At 37.5% G+C, this 22,294-nt stretch overlaps 1 protein-coding gene across 2 annotated transcripts in view; it reads left to right on the top strand.

Moving 5' to 3' along the window:
• The window catches only part of LOC119787133 (neuropilin-1a-like), a 106,842-nt gene that overhangs the window by 29,683 nt on the left and 54,865 nt on the right, over positions 1 to 22,294 (top strand). For both annotated transcript variants that reach the window (XM_038290776.1, XM_038290777.1), the window contains exon 4: positions 19,464 to 19,691. In XM_038290776.1, coding sequence (XP_038146704.1) covers positions 19,464 to 19,691 — 228 coding nt within the window. The remainder of the gene's footprint in view (positions 1 to 19,463; positions 19,692 to 22,294) is intronic.

Below are 22,294 nucleotides of genomic sequence, written 5' to 3'. Positions count from 1 at the left end.
TATGTTGAGAAATTTTGAGCATGCTCAAAAATTTCTGGATGTATGCCAGCTTATGCCATACATGGAGCATACGTTACAGGTAAGTTATCTGATCTTTGACATATGTTAAGCATAAGTTACTCATAAGTTGTGGTGTCTTGCTTATATAAAACATATGAGTAACTTGTGCATAACTTATGCGTAACTTATCAAGAACTTATCTCCAACGCATATCAACATTTTGACGTGTTCCAGACAACCGCTGAACGTGTTTCCAACTTACAGCTAGATTTATAATGTACATATAATTGGCAGCGTTTTGGTATAAAATAGGGTTAACAGGAGGAAACGGTCAGTACTCCTCCAGACTTCATAGGGTGAGCGAGAAGATGAGTGTAATGGATCCTTCGTCATGGATCCTTCATTCACGCCCATGGCCAGGACCAACAGACTTCCTAGCAGACATGAATCTGCTGCGAGTGCAAACCTTATTTCTTTCTTTTTTCTTTTGACAGACGGTAAACAACAGCCAGTTTATAATGCGATCAAAGAACTCTTCACCTCCGGGCGCATTGCTGCCCCCCTCAGGACACTGGCTTGTGACATTTCATGGGCATTATGCTGAAAAAAATAATACAACTCTTTTTGGCATTTACTTCATCATATTTTGTTACTTTAACACAATTGTTTCATGTTAGCATGGTAGGACATAAAACAATTCCGTTAAAGAAAATAAATATGATTGCATTATTTTTTTCCAGTGCCGTACGTTGTGTATAAGTTAGGCTGTCACAAGACATAAGTCCTGGACATATTATAAATATCGATGTATACGCCCAAAATTTTAAAAAATCTATAGAAAGTTCAGTGTTTGCCAGCGTTTTAGCAGATTCTGGGACGTCCGGCATATGCTGGCTAAATCGTCAAAGTGTGACAGGAGCTTAAGTCACCTCCGGTTCCTCTTATATTGAAACACAACTTAATAATTAATGCTGTTTAAAGATGGCTGACAGGAGGAGGCAAGCAAACATTCAGCAGGACATGAGTAAAATAAAAACATATGTTTTTTTGTGTGTATTTGAAAAGTTTTTGTAATAAATTCTAACACCAAGGTTTGTAAAATGGGAGTAAAGTTTAGAAACACCACTGAAAAAAAACGGCAGATGAAAGTTTTGAGTTTGTGGCTCAGGCTTTTGATCCCAAGAGATTTCCGCGAATATCTTTAAGGATGATGTCCCAGGTTGCCAATATTAAGCCTCAGACGTCTTTAACAGGCAGGAAATACACAGCATTAATGGCTTTGTCCATCTGTTGGAGTGATTGAATCTGAACAATTAAACATTGGTTCCCTTTGCTTTATTGTTCCCTCAAGTCTTTATTCAGAGCGCATCATTTACTCTCCACAGCTTCATGACAGTTCAGATTACAGTGTGCCACACGAGCAGCGATTATGATGAGAAACACACTGGAAAAAATATTCTAAAAATGAGCATAAATGTCTGAAATTAAGCGTATTTACTCTTAATTTGAGTACGTAAAGGAGATGATTTGCCAATGGAATGAGTATTTTTACTCTTAAAATTAGATATTTAGATAATATGCACTTAAAATAAGACAATACAATTGTTTTTTTCTTATTTTAAATGTAAATTGTCTTTTTCCATTGGCAAAATGTCTCACTTATCTTCTCAATTCAAGAACAAATGCACTTTTTTTAAGAAAATAATGACTTATGTAGATTTTGATTTTTTCCAGTGCATTTTCATGGTGTATACAAAAAGCAGCTCAACATGTATATTTTGCTCATGTCAAGTTAGTAAAAATATATTAAATTCATACTTTACTGAAAAGATGATCTAGAAATAGGTTTAAAAAATTCTTAAATTAAGTGTATTTACCCTTAATTTGAATAGGTAAATAAGAGGATTTGAAGAATGAGTATTTTTACCATTAAAATAAGACAATTGAGATAATATAATATGCACTTGAAATAAGACAATGCAATTGTTTTTTTTCTTATTTTAATTGTAAAATGTCTTCTTCCATTAGCAAAGTGTCTCACCTCCTCAATTCAAGAAAAAATGCACTTAATTTAAGCAAAAATGACTAATTTAGATTTTTTGCAGTGTTACTGTATTAGAAACATTTTCTCTAAATACAGTTTAATCATTAATTATTGAAGTAAAATATAGGGTGCAAATGTCAACAATCAAAATGACAAACCCCACCCTGTTATCTTTTCAGATCAGAGACCTTTGCTCATGTCATATGTGAGAAACGGGTTTATAAATATCTCTGTTTGACGTTCTGGTTTAGAGCAGAGCCTCTGGTACGCTGACCTCTGTGCTGCAAGCTAAACACTCAACAACCTACTGGAAGGCTGACGCTACCGATGGAGCAGGATGCTCTCAGGATAGACCTACATAAACAGTGCCAGTGTTGATAGAAACCCCGATCCCTGTGTCCTACATTTGTATCTTCTCTTCCCTCCTGGCTTTATTTGAGCATCCGCCAACACCCAGAATCTCCTGTGGCCACTTCATTTTTTATTTTTTTTCCACCGGGGGAGTCTGGACATAAATCAGATAAAAACAGAGCTTGCATGAGTCTCATTTTTATAATGTTAACTCCCCAGAGAAGAACAAGCGTTCACATGTCTCCCAGAAATAACAATCCTCACATGGGCGCAAGTTAGAGAGCGTTATGTGATCAATGGATAGGCAGGTCACCGTCTCTTCCTAAACAGTATTTTTTGAATCATTACTCTTAATTATTCTGTAAACTAAAATTTTCTGAACAGTTCAGTCAGGATGGCATTGGAGAGTCTGGGTTATGATATTGCACATGTAGGTCACCACCGTGTTTCCTCGGTTGTGCTTTTACCAGATGTTGGTAAATTTGGATTTTTCAAATGAGTGGTGATCTTTCCAGAGTTGAATCCGGATCATCAGTGATCCTATTACCTTTCTTTTGGTCATTCACTGATATCCGTTTGGGAACTCTGGGACTGATGCATTAAAGTGTTAAAAAGCATCTGAGACTGAAACGACCTTAAAGTTAAAGATTTTGATTTCCATAGAAACAGAACCACAGCTTTGCCATGGCCGCGGAAAGTGGGGGTGCTGCTGCACCCCCTAGTGGTGAGAGGGAGATCTATTTAAACAACATAAAAAAATACTTTACACAATTTATAAATGTGTGCAAAGTATTTTGTCTTTTTTATTTTACTATGACGTGTATTTGGATTTTAACGTACTTATTTTGAGGCCTAATCAACACAAGTTCATGGAAGTTACGTTGTCATGGCAACGTCAAGCAAGCTAGTGGTGGAAGTGGTATCCCGCTTGTTGCAGCAGACTAGTAAATTTACTCAGACTTATGAAAGAAACCGAGAGGAAATATGGCAAAGCTACGCATTTCAGATTTTTTTGGGAGAAACCAATGAAGAAGAAGAGTATAGACACGACAACAGAGAGCAGCCAGAGTGAGGAAACACTGTCAGGCCGCCTCCGATAGGGTTTGCACAGGAAGCGTCAGCCCTTGCAACCATTTGTCTAGTTGTTAAAAGAAGAAGGGGGCTGGTGATTTTTTTTTATAAGTATACATAGCCTAATTTATATATTCTGTTAACCTAAAGCACTATGCATGGTATGGTTGTTACATGTCAGGTACGTCGGTCATTGACCTTGCTTGACAAAGGCACCTTACAGTAGAAATTTAGTCAGTCCCTGGACTGGCATGGCTATCACTGCCCCTACAGAGTTAGGGACTAATGCAGAGGACACATTTCCCTCTGGGATCAGCTTCATAGTCATGGTAGGACACTTCTTTGATGTTATTTAATTTGCTCAGGCTACTTGTAAGCCTTGTAAGCACACTTTCAAATTTATTTGTCCAGTTTAACATAACCATAGTATCTTGGAGAGTGTTATTTTAATCTATGATGATGGTATGTGGAGAACTGTTCAATAACGTTTAAATAGTATAATAATATAATTACTTCTTTGTGGTTTGCGTAAATGGGTTTTGGAGTTAAGAGAGTCACATTTGACATAAACAAAGTGACTCAGGTTCATGCCAGCTGACCAAATCTGCGTTGGTATAATTTTATTTAGAAATGTAATTAATAGCGCATATATTCAGCTGCGATTCTGTGTTTTAAATACAATAAAGTGACAATAAAGTAGTAGATCTTAGTCTATTTATTTATTTTTATTTATTGTATTTTAAATAGGCCTATAGGCCCATCGTCCTAAAAACAAAAAAATGTTCAGAGCACCCCCTGTTCAAAATGACTTCCAGCAGCCCTGAGCTTTGCTGTTATTGAGCATCGCCTCCAATGAGCTATAAATGTACTTAAGCATTCAGTATCCAGTCCTATTTTCTGCAGGATGTTTTTTGTTTGCATATGCATTTATTGCCCTGTCTTTGTGTCCCTTAGAGTCTGTGTAAAAGACAGGTGTGTGGGACCTCGGGCTCATTTAGCTAATGGGCTGTTTGTCCTTCGAGGCAACAGGGGTGACCTGCAGACGAGACGAATGCGGTGGCATAGAGAAACAGCTCTGAAAGTGGGGCAGAAGTGTGTGTTTCTATGTGGGTGTGTGCGTTCTGGCCTCAATATGGGTCCTTCACCTTCTAACAAGTTAAAAACAGCACTTGTTCTCACTCAGGTAATCCCCTGCCATGCTGCTGCCTTTTCTTCTCGCCACATTTAAAATCCATTATAGCCAGAGCAGCAAACTGTAACCGGCTGCTAAATGGAGCTGCTGCTCTGCTTACAAATAGGCTTTAAATTCAGTCGAAGCTTCCAGCCTTCCCTCTTCGTGCCATAATGGCTCTCTTTCTGATTCGTCTTTTGATCTGGGATATTATTCTGAATAGAGTAAATGCAGCGGTGCCAGCAGGACCCAGGCAAAGATTATTGGAAAAAAAAAGAAACACGAGTTCAGTTGAATACATTTTGAATGTGTTTAATCTGTGACTATCTAACCTACATGTGAAAGCGTATTTTTTTACTAAGTAGATGTTTCATTTTGGCCCTTTGATTCATTTATGTATAAACATGGTGACATTTTTTGGTTATAGATGTTGGAAAGAAGAAAAATAAAAAGCATTTGGCACTAATATACAACAACAGCAGCAAATTATACATTTTTTTGTCAACCTCATCAATTCAAATAAAAACTTTTATTCATTTAGGTGAATTCAATGTAGTTTGAAGTTAAATTAAATCACAAATCCTCCATCTTAGTTCAGCGTATTCTTATTTTCTTCTATAAGTCCATGAGTGCAATATTTTTATAACAATGCACAATCCAACTGAATGCTAAATATTGTTCCATTTTTAAGCTATTAAGTCAAAAACAATCCAAATCTGAGCTCAATCTATTCATTGGAAAGTCGGAATAATTTAAAAGTATTTCAGTTACACCTTTTTTTTTTTCGTCACATTTGAATTAAGTTCTTTAAAAAATACTGTCTAGTTCTCTCCAAATTCTAATTCATTATAATCAAAATAAAGTTAATGTCATTAAACTCACATCTGGAGTTTGTTATGTGTTAATGTATCTAAATATATCCAAACATCCAAGCATCATCAGATTTTTTATTATTCAGGATGATTATTATTGAATGCAAGTAATCTAATTTAGAGCCCAAATTATTATTTTTTACAATTAAATCCAAAGGAAACAAGTTTAATCCATCATTCTTTAATTATAAAAAAAAACTTGAAATTCAAATTTATTTTAGTTTACAGACACTGAGTTTCTATTTTTTTTATACCCCTGCGGGGGGAAGCATACCATCACCGGGTCGGGTTCGGTCGCTCTGTCCCCGGCTGGCTCCGTACCAGGACCAGCCCCAGAGCTGATAGTTCGAATGCCCGGTGCGGTGCCGCCCACCCCCCCAAAAAAATTTCCTCCTTTTCAGAAACCCAAATCTGGTCACCCTACCCTTGACAGTATAATGTTTTCACCTCATATGATCTTAAAACATACTTTTCTTGAACAACAGCAACAGAAAAGAGAACTTTTAACTTTATACTCTGAGCTCTGTGAAGGCTCCATTGAAAGCTGCTGCTGCCGCAGTGCATGCTGGGACTGCTGTCAATCTCAAGAATGGACAAGTCTGCTCTCATGCATGCTGGGTAAAGAGGGAGGGGCGAGAACAACATCTGGGGTCTTCGTCCGTTCACTGTCTGCTGTTCTTGTGAATTGGAACAGCACTAGAGCACACGAGAACGCACAAGTATACATATTGAGAAACGGCCTATGATTCTTTTCTCTAATTCCACTTGATTCAGTCTAATCAATATATGTAAAACAGATCCAGGCCTTTTTTCATTCTTTCTAAATTAGTCTTAATGTCTTCATTTCAGTCGCTTTTGTTCCAACTTAGTCTAATATGTTTCTTTAATGCCGTCCAATGACATGCATTTCAAATTAACATAGATAATTTCTTCGTTTTGATCTAGTTAATTAAATCCAGTACAGCTAGATTTGATGTCAAAACAGACTTTGAGTCTTTTGATCTTTGATATCTATATTGTTTTATAAACTGGAGCACTTTTGTTGTGAAAACATTTATAAAAGATTTATTTTTGTTGATGTAATGTTATTTCCAACAAGCCTGGTGTAGATAGATGTTGGTTGTGGTTGTTGGTTTTAAAAGGCCTCCACCCAGACTCTATAAATATTCATGATAATCCATGTCTGGAATGCATTTTGGTCTGAAATTAAATTTATTGTCTATTCATCTTTTCCACGGAATTTGTAGCCTCATCTGACGCTATAATCAAAATCAACTTTGCTGGAACATTTTATTTTTTTGTACTCTAAGCATTTAGAAAACTGAGAAAAAGCCACATTTGCAGTTTGGTCAAAAATAAAAAGCAACAATCCTTCTATATACTTTCATAACAAAGTCATTGTGGTTGAGTTACCACACCAGGAGAATGGTTTTGCTCCGTCATCAAAGTAAAACCCACAGCATGAGGAAGTTGCGTGGATTGCTGTGCACGCAGAGTTACTTTCACACAGGAAACTATTTCTTCCTGATTTATTGATGGTTTCTAACAACAAAGTCCAGAAAAAGATTGGTGTTGAAATCTTTGAGTGAAATTTTGCTGTGTGCTGCATTCAACCTCACCTACTCCTCTGCATTTCCGTGCATCTGTCTGTGGCTTCAGCTCCTATCTCCGCCTGCCTACTCCCTGTCTGTTATTACAAACATGCAAACCCCTAAACACTGCCATTAGAAACTGCAGTGCTCATCCAGATGACACACTCCGCTTGGCTTTAAAAACGGCATTCAGTGGCAGCGGGTAATTAGTGTTTTGCAGTAACGGGTCATATCGCTCCACCCTGTATTCTGACCACAGCGCAGATTTCATTTATAAATGACAACCAAGTGGGAACTCTATGTCCATCCTCCTGCAACTATATTCATCCAGCTCTTTTTCTTGGTTTTAACCAGAAACACATGTCTGTTTGTTTCCCCTGAGAAGAATTCCTACCCACCGCTGATTGAAGGGTGGTCTATGTACAAATAAGAGAAATAAATAAATAAAGTGGTGAGAATCTGGAGACATCGGACCAAATATATTTTGCTTTGAAAACAGACACAATAACATTGGTCTAACCTTTGAATTTTACTTACTTGATCTTTTCATACTTCTTGCAAACTATTTAAGTTTAGTGTCAGTTTATTTGTGGAGCAGCTGTTGTTAACAATCATTTCAAGACAGCCTCAATAAATAATTTATCCTAATCCACTTTTAATGACAATCCATACATTTACCCCCTGGTCTATCCCAGTCATATAGTCAAAATGAGATCACTTTATATTTTGTCTAATTTATTATAATATGTAATACAATCAATTCTTTTTCTTTTTGTTATTACAACACTAGTAGCTTGTTTTTTTCTAAAGTAGGCTGACAGGAAAGGGGGTATGAGAGACATGCAGCAAAGAACCACAGGCCGAATTCGAACCCGGGTCGGCCTCGTCAAGGACTAAGCCCCACTGAACCACTGGCACACCCAATACAATCAATTCTAATTGACTTAGAAACGTTATCTGTTTGAGTCCATCTGGAATTTCTTCATTAGGTATGTCAAGAATTTGAACTTCTCAGAAGAAGAGTGACGGAATAACATGTTAACTGCAGTTCCTAAAGACAATTTTATACGAGGAAATATACTGTTAAACTTAAGTCTCAATATAAAGAGGATATGTGGATTATGTGACCAGTTGCATTGGAACCAGGATTGTGAGAGGCACTCCTTTTTTGTATTTTATTGTGGCTTGAGAAGTAAATACTACTACTGTTATTGTCACATTTTGCATATTGTTCAAGATGTTTGTTTATACTACCGTACTAAAATTCTAATAAAGACATGTTGGGGAAAAAAAATCTAATTCAGTTGATTACATCAGGAAAGGGTCAGAACCACTTTCTAAAGGGAGAAAGAAACAGAAAGTTTTATGAAATCAAAAACATTGAAAACATTTGCTCAGAAATAAAATAAATATCATAAAAAAGATACCAATCACACTTTCTATATAACAGTGATGCCAAAAACAAAGATTTAATGTCAGCAATATTGTTGTCCATTGGTCGGTTTCGATAACTGCTTCTGTAAACACAACCAGTCTGCCACCGAGGATTAAATAATAATAAGAACGCGGGTGTACCTTCATAGTAGAGAAAACACAGATTATAAATAATTAATGGTGACAGGAAGTTTATCAGTGACTCCCTTCCAGAAAAGACACCACTTAGAAAAGCATTGAACCAGGTGTATTTCCTATTGGACAAAAACCCAGAGAGATTATACAAATATACTTGGAGGGACAGTTTTGTCAATTAATGAATAAAGAAATCTAAAGACAAAACTGCTGACCCAGGTGTACTTTCTATACGACACATAACCCAAAGCAATTACGCAAAGATACCAGAAGAGGCATTTCCATCGGTTTCTAAATCCCAGAAAGAAACAGTTCAATTGATTGTTTCATTACCAGAGAGAGATATGCATAAAAGCAGGCCACTGAGCAAGGTGTACTTTCTACTTTAAGGAAATAATACACAATGTTAAATAGTAAAAAACTGGTTTAAGGTAGTTAAGTCTTTTAGTTTTTATAGGAAATTCATAGAACAGTGAAATGAGGGATGTTTTAAACACATTTAATGCATAAATGTGAGACTGTTTTAAACTAGATCACACATTTGAGGCCCCAGCTGCGTATTTCACAGACCCTCGCCATATCGTGCCGGCTGAGCAGGATCGAAACATGCTTCACCCCTCGCGACCGTCCCTCTTCATCATTTATCATGTCAGCCCTCTAATGACACCACCTGTGTCAACAGCAAGGGGTCCTCAGCGGTATGTGTGTGCATGCGCTCCCCTTTCCGTGTGGATTTATGTTTACTCGCATGCTCGCACAGGTCACATCTGGCCCGGCAACATGAGAACCCTCCTCCTCCTCCTCCAGCATGTTAACTTTCACACGCACAGTCCTTGCCTCTAAGGGATGCTTCCCCCTCATCCATGTTTCGTGTCATCTCCCATTCGCAGACATCCGTCTCTGTCTTGTGACATCGCTCATGTCGAGGTGTGAGCCGCCGGCAGGGATGACGGATGAGAGCCGACAGAGCCTTTCATCCAGGATGTGACCTTCTCAAAAATGGCTTGCTTCCAAAAAAATGGCTGCTGCTTCGTTTACATGTTTATCTCTGCTATTTGATCGCTTGAGTTTATGAACAAATTAAGTCATTTATATAAATAGAAAGCTGTAATGCGGCATGGAGTTATCAACCATACAAATAACGCTCTCTGGTTCTGAGACAATTGTTATGGGAGAAAGTCTGCTGTCATTCAGTTCTCTTTTATTTTTCTCTGACTTTTGGTATTAGAAAGTAAAAAGGGCCAATTTCTACATAGAGCTCATCTGTCCCCAAAACGGATGTCTAAGTTTAAACCAGAGTCTTCTTCACTTTGCCCTAAATGCAAAATACATGAGGCAGCCTCACACGCTGTCTCTGGACATGTCTAAGATCCAGATATACTGGGAATCTGTTCTGGTGGAAACTAGGACAATTATTAAAACCTATATTGATCTCTTCTTCTTGGTCTACCAAACAAACATATCCAAAATCAAAACAAGAGCAATTTGTATAATGTCCTATTTTTTTTTTGTCCTCAAAAGAATATTTTGTTACATTAAATCTCTAATAAATCTCCTTCTATTTTTGGGTGGAAGAAGTTTATTTTAGAATATATCCCTCTTGACTTTCTGTTGGCCTTGTCCACTCTAAGACTGACACTTTTGGACGCACATGGAAGCCCTTCCTGGACTATGCCGAAGGACACGTGTCTACCATCCTGTCGCAAGACTTTATAAATGCTTAGATTTGGATCCTGTGATGATGCAAATGTGTGTGCTCCCTATCTTAACTTCTCTTTTCTGCACTGCTGAGCTTGTGTTCTATGTTATGTTGTTGTTAAACAAAAATTTATGAACATATCTATAAAAAAAGGAAGTAGAAAGTATTCTGATTGGAGTTTTATTGATATTGATTTCTTATATCATTTTTTATTGAACTTTATTAATCTCACATTGGAGAAATGTGCATCTGCATTTAACCCATCCCCTTGGGGAGCAGTGGCTGCCATTGCGCGGCGCCCGGGGAGCAGTGTGGGGTTAAGGGTCTTGCTCAGAGTCCTAGAGTGGCAGTCTGTGGGAGGGGGGCTCAAACTGAGAACCTCAAGATTCCAAACTCTATGCCCTATGCACTCTAACCACTAGGCCCCCACTCCCTTGAAGTTTTTCTTTGAACTTCAGCAGCTTGTTGCCTTTTTTATGCCTAATAATGGACCATTAATATAGTTCTTATGAGATTCTTCCTTAAAACATTTCAAAGTGAGCATCAGAGTAACAGTGATTGTTGTCCCCTTTCATGGGCTGCCAGTTCATCTGTTCTAGTTATAAAAACTTTTCCTGTTAACATTTAGATTGAAAATTGCACCAGAGCCTGGCGCTTTTTCACTGTTATTGATTGATTGATTGATTGATTGATTGATTGATTGATTGATTGATTATGTTGTTGTTGTTTTGGTGTTGTGTCCTGTGTTGTTTCCAGAAATCGTGAACGATAGCTAAAAGTAAAAACTAATACTGCTAGTTAACATGCTGACAGAGATGGCAAAAGTACTCACTTTCCGTACTTGAGTAAAAGTACAGATACTTGTGTTAAAAAATACTCTGGTAAAAGTGGAAGTACTGATTAAACTTCTTTACTCAAGTAAAAGTAACAAAGTACAGGCTTGTAAATTTACTTAAAGTATAAAAGTAAAAGTAGAAACCACTTTTTTCATGCCGTTGCCTACATTTTAAATGGATGTCTGCCAATAATACTAGATCTCCGTTGTGTTAATTTTCAATCATCTCGTCGTCCATGCTACTATGCTAACGCCACCGCCACCAAGCTGCAATGATTTGCCGTGAATGAATACCGCCGAATCTGTCGATTCATCTTGTAGTGGTGCGTCAAATGCAACGTAGATTCCCATCCAATTAGACTGAATTTGGTATTGATGACGTGAAAAATAATAACGGTAACTTCATTGAAATGATTCAAAACTAAAGTAACGAGCCAATTTTTTAAAATGTAAGGAGTAGAAAGTACAGATATTTGTGTAAAAATGTAAGGAGTAGAAGTAAAAAGTCCTCATAAAAATAAGTAAAGTAAAAATATCAGAAAAATCTACTTGAGTACAGTAGTATTTGTACTTCGTTACTTCCCATCTCTGCATGTTGAAGTAGACATTATTATGTTATCAGTAATGTAACATAAAGAAGCATAGCTTGTAAAAAATTAATAATATATGATCCATTAAAACACATGACCACACTGTGTCTCTGCAATGTGAGCTGAGTTTATACTCATACCCATGTGTTAGGGGGAGGTCGCTGCTTAACCAAACTCTGCTAGAAGAGCAGACTAGTAGAATTGTTGGCTTACTGATTTATGTTTTTTTTTAAATAAGTGAAATGTTGTTTATCTTACTATTGAGGGGAAATATTTAGCAGGAAAATTAAAGGTTGCCTCTGAGAGGCTCTATTAGTGCCTGGATTTGTTTTGCATCCGAAGTCTGGAGTTGTTGTTTTTTTTCACTATGCTATACCTTTTGAGTTTCCTCAGCTTTGATTTTAACTCTCTTTCATGTAAAAGTTCACAAAATGTTTGAAGATTTTTTTTCTGTCAGAAATCTAAGAGTTGATTAGTCCTTCCCTACATCAGGTAACATAACAAAAGCAGACAACTTTCTACTTGACTTTGATAGTTGTGTCCATTTTAAATGTTTCTACTGTTATCTATTTTTTCTTATTCTGTCACTTTCTGATGTAGCACCTTCATATACAGCTTACTGTAATGATATCTCCAACTGATATGAGTTTGAAATTGAAATGCCTTCACCAAACTGATCTGTGTATCACAGAACAAACAACAGACATTTTAGCGGCTAGCTAGCGGTTAGCTAACGGTTAACCACGCTAAAAATAATCATTAAACCGCTCTCTGAAGGGTTTTTTTTTTCTCTTCAAAGTTAAAGTGCATAATTTCAATCCATTTGAACCAGTGCTGTTTGGCGAAACTGTTTAATTCACAGTTTTGACCAACAAAAAGGAAACTGTTTGCATTCTAAGGCTTTTGTTTTGTAAAAAGAAAAAAAATGTCCTGCTCTTCTGCTTGCTGGGTGGGGAAAGTCCACCTTTTAAAACAAGAGTGACGGCAAATGAAACAAAACCAGAAAAATTCATGCATTTATATATTGAGAATAAAGAAATAAAGAATAAAGAATGCGTTTAGGATCCAAACTTTAACCTTTAGCAAAAAAAATCCTTAAAAAAACATTAAAAAAATGCTTAGGGAAGTCTAAAGAGAGGTAATAGATGTGACCAAACAGCTCAAACGTTTCTGTTAAAAGAAATAAACATCTCTGCTGTTTCACAGGCGGATAAACTAACATTAAAAACTACTGCTTAAATGTGACTGACCTTTATTACCTCTATAATTAGATGAAAAACCTTTGACAATATTAGTCTAATTTGTTAAAGTTCTCTTAATCCAATTTAAGGAAACTCTTTGACAATTTGTTTTTAACATTGACTCATTTTGGACACTTTTTCCACACAAAAAAGAAAGTTAAAAATATTCCACTGGACTTTGTTTCCACACTGAAAAAACAATCCAGAAATAAGTAAAAAATGGCTTAAATTAAGTATATTTAGCCTTAATTTGAGCAGGTAAATAAGATGATTTGCCAATGGAATGAGTATTTTCACTCTTAAAATAAGATAGTTAGATAATATTTACTTGAAATAAGACGATAAAATAGTTTTTTCTTATTTTAAAAGGAAATTGTCTTGTTCCATTGGCAAAGTGTCTTACTTACCTCCTCAAATCAAGGAAAAACACACTTATTTTAAGAAAAAATAACTTATTGAGATTTATATTTTTTGCAGTGCAGTTTTTGTTATGTTTTCTTATACTGCAAGAAAACTCATACTTAGGACAGTATATACAGGCAAATAAATCTGTGGATTTCTGTCTGTGTCACTGCATGAAAAGTGAGATTTTCGTCCCCGTAAACCCCCGTAAACTCCCGCAGATCTGCCTGATTTTCGTCAGTTTCCGACAATTTGCAACCCGTGCTTGTCCGCGTTTGTCGTGCCACAAATTGTCGGAAACGGACAGTGACGTAGGTGGAGAGCGATCAGCTGTACTAATGGCCCTAATTAGCATATGAATGCAGCAAACCCGCGCGGCTGGCCAGGTCTGGCTTGAATAACCTTCTCAGTATTGGCTGAAACCACTATTCTCAAACAAATGAAATCGCTCGTGATTGGCAGCAAAACCACACGTGGCCACGCCAGGCTTTAATTTTCTTACTGAGTATTGGACGGAACCACTTCTTTTTAAACAAGTGAAGTCGCTCGTGATTGGTTGGCATATATATATATTTACATATATATATTTATTCATATATATATATTTATTCATTCATATATATATATATATTCATATATTTATTCATTCATATGCTGTGTATTTATGTTATCCTACACTACTACACAATTATTATGCTACCATCAAGGACATGAATGAATTTATACAGGAAATGAACATTTGCCAGGAAGCTGTTTATGCAAAGAAAGAGCTTTATTAAAACACACACAACTATATACAACGCATATCCAAACACATGCGTATCTAAAAATTACAACTCCGTGAACGGTCCGTTTGCTTCCTCGGGGTTGGAGGTAACAGGCAGCATTCCCTCCGAGGCAGGTCCGATGTGCAGACGCATACTGTGCGTGGCCTTGTACTTCGACATCGCTTCTAACCGGGACTGCAGCTTAACACAGAGTTCAGTGAGATCCGGCCTACGAAATGGCGGCGACCGTACAATCCATCCAGAGACACCGCCGACGACGCCATCTTCTTCGTCGGACATGAGGTCGACGGTGGCGGACTTACAGAGTTCCACTTCCTCATCTGCCAGCACACTCTGCCTCGCCTTCAGCAGCTGAAAAAAAAAACATGAATCAGCGCACTGCGTATGGACACAACACATCTATCAATGCGCCTGAAAAATAGTCACCAAATAAAGTCTTACCCTCTTTCGTCTGGCCCGACTCCGAGCAGATAGCCTGGCGGCCTCCGCACGCAGCGTGCTGGCTAGCAGCGTGTATCTGAAGCTCCTGCGTACCGTCTCATAATACGTCTTACAGGCAGCTGGAAAACAATTAAATGAGAGTGGTATGAATAAAAAAATAAAAAAAATCAAACGCAAGTCACAGTAACAAGGAAGGAGAAAACATTAAAACAAGTCACTTACACACAATGTCGTCTTTATCAACATCGTGCAAATCCAAGCAAATAGGAGGTCACCGCCTCATTGTGAGGCGACTGTAGTCTGTGAAAAAAATAAAAAAAGTACAGCTATGGTCGGTATCCATCCGTATCCATGTCCTTTTACCGCAAAATGAAAGCATATTCTTTAAACCTTACCCCTGCCGGTTCATAGCGCCTGCAATTAGTCTCCGAGTTGTTAAGACGGCATAATGCTTCCTGTGAATCACAAAAAATACACTTTAGTAAAGCTTTAGGCTAGGCTGCTTTTAGCTTACCTAGCTAGGCTAGGTTGTCTTTAGCTTGCCTAGCTAAGCTAGGCTGCTTTTAGCATAGCTACCAGTAATCGAACATATTTACCGCTAGCGTGGCGTTGTGCACCCGTCTTCTCTTCCTCGAGTTCGTATATATCCCGCAAAGTTGCTCGACTGCAGATAGGGTGGCCAGATGTCCGGCTTTAGGGCGGACAGTCCGGATTTTCATTGCACTGTCCGGCGTCCGGCGCTGCACCCAGCCGGACGTGTATTTGTCCTCCTTTACCCCCAGATTCCACATACTCCGTCAGCGCTCCGCCCCGCTCACGTACGGAGTACTTGTCTGTCTTCTTCTTCTTCTTGTCGAGTTTTATGGCGGTTGGCAACAAACTGTTAGTAGCATTACCGCCACTTACTGGTATGGAGTGTGGTTCGTGATGGTTTAAATATTGATCCTGATACATTCTACCCTAACTTCTTCTAAACATACATTCAAACATTCACACTTAAAAATATAAACATATTTGTGCACAGCTTTGTATATCATTCCTTCACTCACAAACACACTTACTATAATTAAATTCTATGGAATAATTTCGTTTTCTTTAGAAATCGAATAATTATTTGTATGTGTTTACTCCCTAAATTTTTCCTCAGTATATCTAATAAATTAACCTTCTCCTTAATGTCTTCAAACTCTCTTCTCATATATCTTCTCTCTTTTTCATATTTATGACATTCTAATATAACATGTTCTATGGTTTCATATTTATCACAGAAATCACATTTGCCCGTTTTATGTTTTTGTATTTTAAAAAGTGTATGATTAAGTCCTGTATGACCAAATCTTAACCTTGTTATCACTCTTTCATCCTTTCTATTTCTTCTTCCATTTCTTCTTTCTCCTACCATCTTCTGAATTTTATAAAACCATCTTCCTGTTTTATCTTCATCCCACCTTTTTTGCCAAATTTCCATAAGTTTCTCTTTAATAATACTCTTTCCTTCTGATTTACTTATTTTAACTATAAAACTAATAGAATGTTTAATTGCCCTTTTTGCCATTTTATCTGCCCTCTCGTTTCCTTCCGCCCCAATATGTGCTGGAACCCACACAAATGTAACTATCAGCCCCATGTTTCGTATTCTGAACAGTGTATGATTTATTTCTAATAAAATGTCCATCCTACTATCTGTATTACTTGTCTGTCATGTAAATCAATGAGAGCTGTTCCACATCCTCCGCTCGTCACCGCCCACGTACGTCTTCTCCGTCCTTCACCGTCAAAATACGGAGCTGAGCTATTTTTTGCTCCCCTCCGGTCCGTCCAGATCAAGACCCGCTATTGCAATCGCACCAAACAGAAAAAAGAATGTAGAGAAGACCCGGTTTGTCAAATTAAATTATAGTAAAAACAGATCGGTATCTAGAAATTAGAGCATAGTTTGTATATATTCCCAAAAACTAAAACAATAAATTTAGATTTTATTTCCTGGCAAAACATTCAATTCGGTTTATCCATTAAAGAAAAAAACATTTGGAATTTTTAATCAATATTCTAATAATTGTAACAAAGTATTATATCCATAAATGTCGCTATGCAAAATGCTCCCTCCCAATCTCTGCTCTCAAAAATGAACTTTCCCTTTTCAAAAGATGTCTGAGAAAGATGCAGAATTTAAATGCAATTAAATTGTTTGAGTTAATTGAAGAATTTCAGTTGGTAGTCCCCACTGATTAATTTACTTTAACTACTATTATTATTTTATTTATTTTTATTTATTTTATTTTATTTTATACTTTGTTCCAGCCTGTGCATTTAATTTTATTTTTCAAAAGCAGGAGTTGTGATATTTCTTCTTGTATTGAAATATTTGTTATTGACTTGTTATTTGAGATTGTTATTGTTTTCTTATATATTCAATAACAAAAAAAAAAAAGTGGAAATCTAAAAAAAAAAATTAACCATTACAGCCAACTGATTCTGATTAAAACTAATTTTTGAAGTAAATTATTTTGTGTATTTTTTTTACATAACATTTGCATACACAGTAATCTAGCGTACTTTAATTAAATAAATCAATTCAAGCTAAAATGTAAGAGTCTATAATTAGGCTATACTGAGCCTGATCTATTTCTACCATCTATTTGGGGGATATTTATTGCCACACTTTGGGCCACTTAAAACCAATTTAGCATGCTGACCTATGACCTTATGACCACAGTGTACCAATCTTCTGATGGCTACTTCCAACAGGATAATGCGCCATGTTATAAAGTGAATCATCTCAGAATCATTTCTTGAAACTTTTCCACTTAAGTAATTGTGAATTGAGCATATTGACAGACAACATTTTATTTTTTATCTTAAATGCAAATTTAAAAAAAAATAATTACTGCTCTAAATGTATTGCTCTGTCAGCTAAAGATCTGTTTTGGTCTCTATACTTTAATTAAATAAATCAATTCAAGCTAAAATGTAAGAGGCTATACCTGATCTCTTTGTATCAGAGATTTTCTTACCCAGGGTTGCAGGGGGGGGTAAAACCCCCCCCTGCAACCCTGGTTTGCATTTGTATAGCTCACAGCATGTTCATTTACATGTTAAAGCCTCCCCTAGAATTCCATGGGGGGGAGGCATGGGGGGAACACTGCCTAAGAAATTCCACGTCAATTTCTGACAATTTCCGGGAGTTTTCGTCGAAGCCTGCAAATTGCCGTATACTGCCGCTAACCTGAAGTTCCACGACAATCTACAGTGCCGTATATTGACGAAAATCCCACTTTTCATGCAGTGTGTGTGAATGTTTTGCAGCTTTGCCTCAGTTTGTTTGTTAGTTCATCTCTTTATACGTGTTGTTTCATGTTGACATGTTCAAATTGCCAGAGACAGCCAGTAAATACAAGTCAAACTCAACGCAGGCCCAGATGGGACCCACAGGGAAAGAGAAGACAGACGTCATTGGTTTCGCCTCAGAAGGACAAATATTGTTTTCTTTAAAATATATCTGGATTAATTGGTGATTTTCATTGACTCCATATGGGCTACTGAGCCCTCTACAAAAACTGACACAACTGTGAAAGTTGTAAAGCATTCCTATTTAAAGGTTTTTAAGGTTCTTTAAAGGAAATTAAAGATTTAAAAGTCTGTAAAAATGGATACAGATGAATTAAACTAAATCTCGCCTATTCCAGCTGCATAGTCTTGTAAAGTTTTTATTTCAAATGCAACCTTTAGTTTTAGAGGTGGAAACAATAAGTGTAAAGAGATATTTTTTTCATCAATAGCATTTAATCAGTTATCCTTCACCAATACAGGGATCTATTCCTCTCAACCACCATTCAGAACAGGAAATACAATAAAAGATGCCTTTCAAAAGTAAAGCAGAGGACTCCCCACCTGAATTTTTTGATAATGACATAATGATAAGGTAGGTAGAGGAGATAATAGAATAAAAAAAAAAAATAAAATATCCAAAGCTGGTTATTTAACAGCAGCATAAGGACCTTAAAGTCAGCGCGCTGTTTACATGCCAGCTGGTTATTTTGAAGTAATAGCAGGAAAAACTGGAAACACTGATCCTGGTTCTGGTTCTGTTGGAGATTTCTTCCTATTAAAAGGAAGTTTTTTTCTCTCCACTGTCGCTACAAGCATGTTTGGTGTGAAGGATTGCCTTTGAATCAATGGGTCGATGCAAACAGCTGTTTTACCTTAGATAGAAAGCTTTAAACCGATCCGACTGTATGATCTGGTTGAATTGTCTCTGTAAAGTGTCTTTGACATGACATGTGTTGAGAATTGGCGCTATATAAATAAACTGAATTGAATTGGATTGAAAAAGCCATTTTTATCCCTTAATTTACTCAAATCTGCTTGGACTTAACCTGCCATCGTGAACTTTGTTTATATGAGGATAATTTTTCCTGCAGTAACGCTCCAGGTGTGTCGAATGTGAAGCAAAGAAATACTGTATGTAGAGAACCCCCTTATATCCTTGGTAGAGTAAAGAGGTGGATCTGTGATGTTGATTGGCTGTTTCTCCTCATTTGAAAGCAACACCGATAAAGGATCAGTTTTGCCTGTTTCAGTGTTTATTCAGCTCTGACTTCAGAAAATAACCTGGAGGCTTGGAAACAGTATTTTCAAATGATGAGGGGATTAGAAATAAGTGTGGTTCTCTAATTCTACTGTTATATATTCAAGTTTCAAAACTCAAATGAGGCTGAAACACATTGTGAGGCTTTACTGTCCTCTGATTTCAAGGATGTTTTGGATCCTTAAAGTCATAATCTGTGTCCTCCTCAGGTCCAGAATGCTCCAGAAACTTCACTGCTTCCAGCGGCATCATTGAGACACCAGGATTTCCTGACAAGTACCCAAACAATCTGGACTGCACCTTCATGATATTTGCCGCCAACATGGCAGAGATCGTTGTGGACTTCAACAGTTTCGACATGGAACCAGATACAACGCCGCCGCCAGGCGCCGTCTGCCGATACGACTGGCTGGAGATCTGGGATGGCTTCCCTGCAGGTGAGGAGGCTGAAGCAGTTATTCATTAAACACCCTAAATCACACAGGTTAACAACTTAGCTTGAGTTTTCAGCTGTAAACATGAAGGAACTTAACTAGCTTACTTTTTATAGATAGTTTAGAAGTTTGTATCAGATTTCATTAGTTTTACTAAAATCAATTATAAAATAAGCTAACCTAATAAATGTATATTTACATCTGATGCTAATTTAGCTCCGAATTTCCAAATTTTTACACTGAATATATATGAATTATTGGGATTGTTAACTACTAAACATTTTGATTAGAACTGTTCAGATGCTGAAAGAGATACTTATATTTAGAATAAAACTGAGTTTTATTTACTTTTTGGTGTGGCTTTAATTCTAAAACGTTAACTTTCTAATACGTTGGCATAAATTCATGTAACTAGTTTACTAATAAAAATGTATCCTGCCTTTTATCTATACTGGGAGTTCGACATTTCCCAACTTCTAGCAGAAAATTTCAACTGGAAAATTACTTAAGTGCAATAATTAACTGGTTCAACTTGGATCTAAATTTAGTGCAGAACTTTAAAATTTTTAAGTCAATGCCCCGTACCTGTCTATGTCTCTGAAAGGGGGGTCGTTAAAGGGAATTGTTGGCCTGGCTGAATAGGCAAGGTTCTCCTCTCTCCTGTACAGAGGGTAGGGCTGTGGTGATAGAGGCAAGGGAACATCATGTCTGCCATGAGTGTACAGCGCTGCATAGCTGGGACCTCAATTCAACCAGTGCGACAGATGTTGTTGAGTCAGACGCAGTCATATGTTCAAGCTTTTAAAAATGTTTAGTCCTTGATTTTTAGATTAAGAAGGAAGGACATGATTTTAGATCACCTTTGACACTGGAAGAGGGTAAGAAGAGTGGTGAGAACAGCAGAGAAGATCATCTGGGCTCCTCTTCCCTCCATTAAAAACATTTCATCTCAGCGCTGCGTGTCCTGAGCCCGTATCATCATCAGTGACCCCTCACACCCCCACCATGGACCGTTCTCCCTGCTGCCCTCTGAGAAGAGGCTTCAAAGCATCCGATGCAGATCCAGCAGGTTCCAGAACAGTTTCTTCCCCACTGCTATTAGAAGAAAAAAAAACACTCTGAATGTTGGAATCTTTAAATCACATAGCAGTATTATGTTTGCATTTATCATTGCTGCACTTTAAAAATTAAATAGTCTTGAGAGCTATACTGAACGAAATTTCTTTTTGCATACTCTGTGTGTACAAAATTACAATAAAATCTGTCTAAGTCTACGTAAGTCCTGTTATAAGGTGCATTCTTTGTAATTATCCCGATGTAAACAACAATTATACAGCATTAAGTTGATTTTTTTCTTGTATTTCTAAGTACCATATTAAATAACTTACATGGATTACTATAACTGGTTTAACACCAGTTTCAGAAATCCAACCTGTGAGCAGTAATTAATTTAATTTTCTCATTTTAAGCTCTGAACACGATTTCGTGTCTAATCCAACAGGAAATCATATTGTAAGAGGTCATGGTATTTAGCGCTCATTGAGAGTGAATGGGGATGAACACAGTGATGCGATTCTCTGCAAGGGGGGCTCCAAACGAGATAGACCCCAGGTCTATTTTAGTTGTGTAGTCCGACTTCAGGAAGAGAGAAGCTGTTGTAGGGTTAAACACATCAGCTTTCGGAATATGTAAAGTAAAATCTATCAATTGCAAGGGAAAAGAGTCAGGTTTGTCCCCTTTGGAATCACACTGGAAACTGGAAGAAAAACTGAGTGGTCAAGGTTACTCCTTGTGAAAAAAAAAAAGAGATCACAAAATGAGTTGGCATCATTAGCTGTAGTTGAGTTAAATTTCCTCTGAACTCTAGGTCTAAATGTGGTTTACTTTCTTCCAACATTAAACTGAAGTAATGAGGAATTAAGTGTTCATCTGGTCAGAAAGGTGTACCATGTTAGATTGATGAAATCTTTCCTTCAGAATAAACCCTGGAGCTCAACTGGTTCTTGATAGTCGAAATATTCAGAAAGAAGTGCTTTAAACCTCAGTCGAGAAAATGAGTAATAAACCGGAGCTTCCACTAGGTAATAGTCATCACTCCAAACCAAATTCTCCTTTGCACAAATGGCAGCTGGATGTACTGAAAGTGTAGGGGGGGACTCCTACGCAGCTTGCTCATTGTTCCTTCACCGACCACATTTGGAAAATCGGCACATGAATGACGGAGACGCAACCTGCTCAACCCTCTGTTCACTCCGCTAGCTTGGACGGCTCATCTCAGCCTCCATTGTTGCCTAATTAGCCGTACAGCGTGCAGATAATCGTCAGAGCAGCACACCTCGGCCTGGTACTGTGACTGCTGCCAGCGATGGCCCACAGTACTCACCGAGGTATCCAGAGAGCCTTCTCTCCCCGATTATTGCCAGGGAGGAGACAGGCATGGCAACATAAGGGACATTTGGACTGGCACAGGTACACTGATATTGACATGCACTTTAAAGCTGTGCCAGTGTTCCCAACCTGCCAGGACTCTTCCTGTCAAACGATCTGTGATTGTACGTTTGTCAGTGTGCATTCAGGTGCATCTGTGCTGAAGAACGTGCGTGGGT

This window comes from Cyprinodon tularosa, unplaced genomic scaffold, assembly GCF_016077235.1.
Source record: "Cyprinodon tularosa strain WSP-4 unplaced genomic scaffold, ASM1607723v1 ctg289, whole genome shotgun sequence".
In the NCBI taxonomy this organism is placed as follows: Eukaryota; Metazoa; Chordata; class Actinopteri; order Cyprinodontiformes; family Cyprinodontidae; genus Cyprinodon; species Cyprinodon tularosa.
Note: the sequence above shows the minus strand (reverse complement) of the source record. Positions and strands in the feature narration are given on the sequence as shown.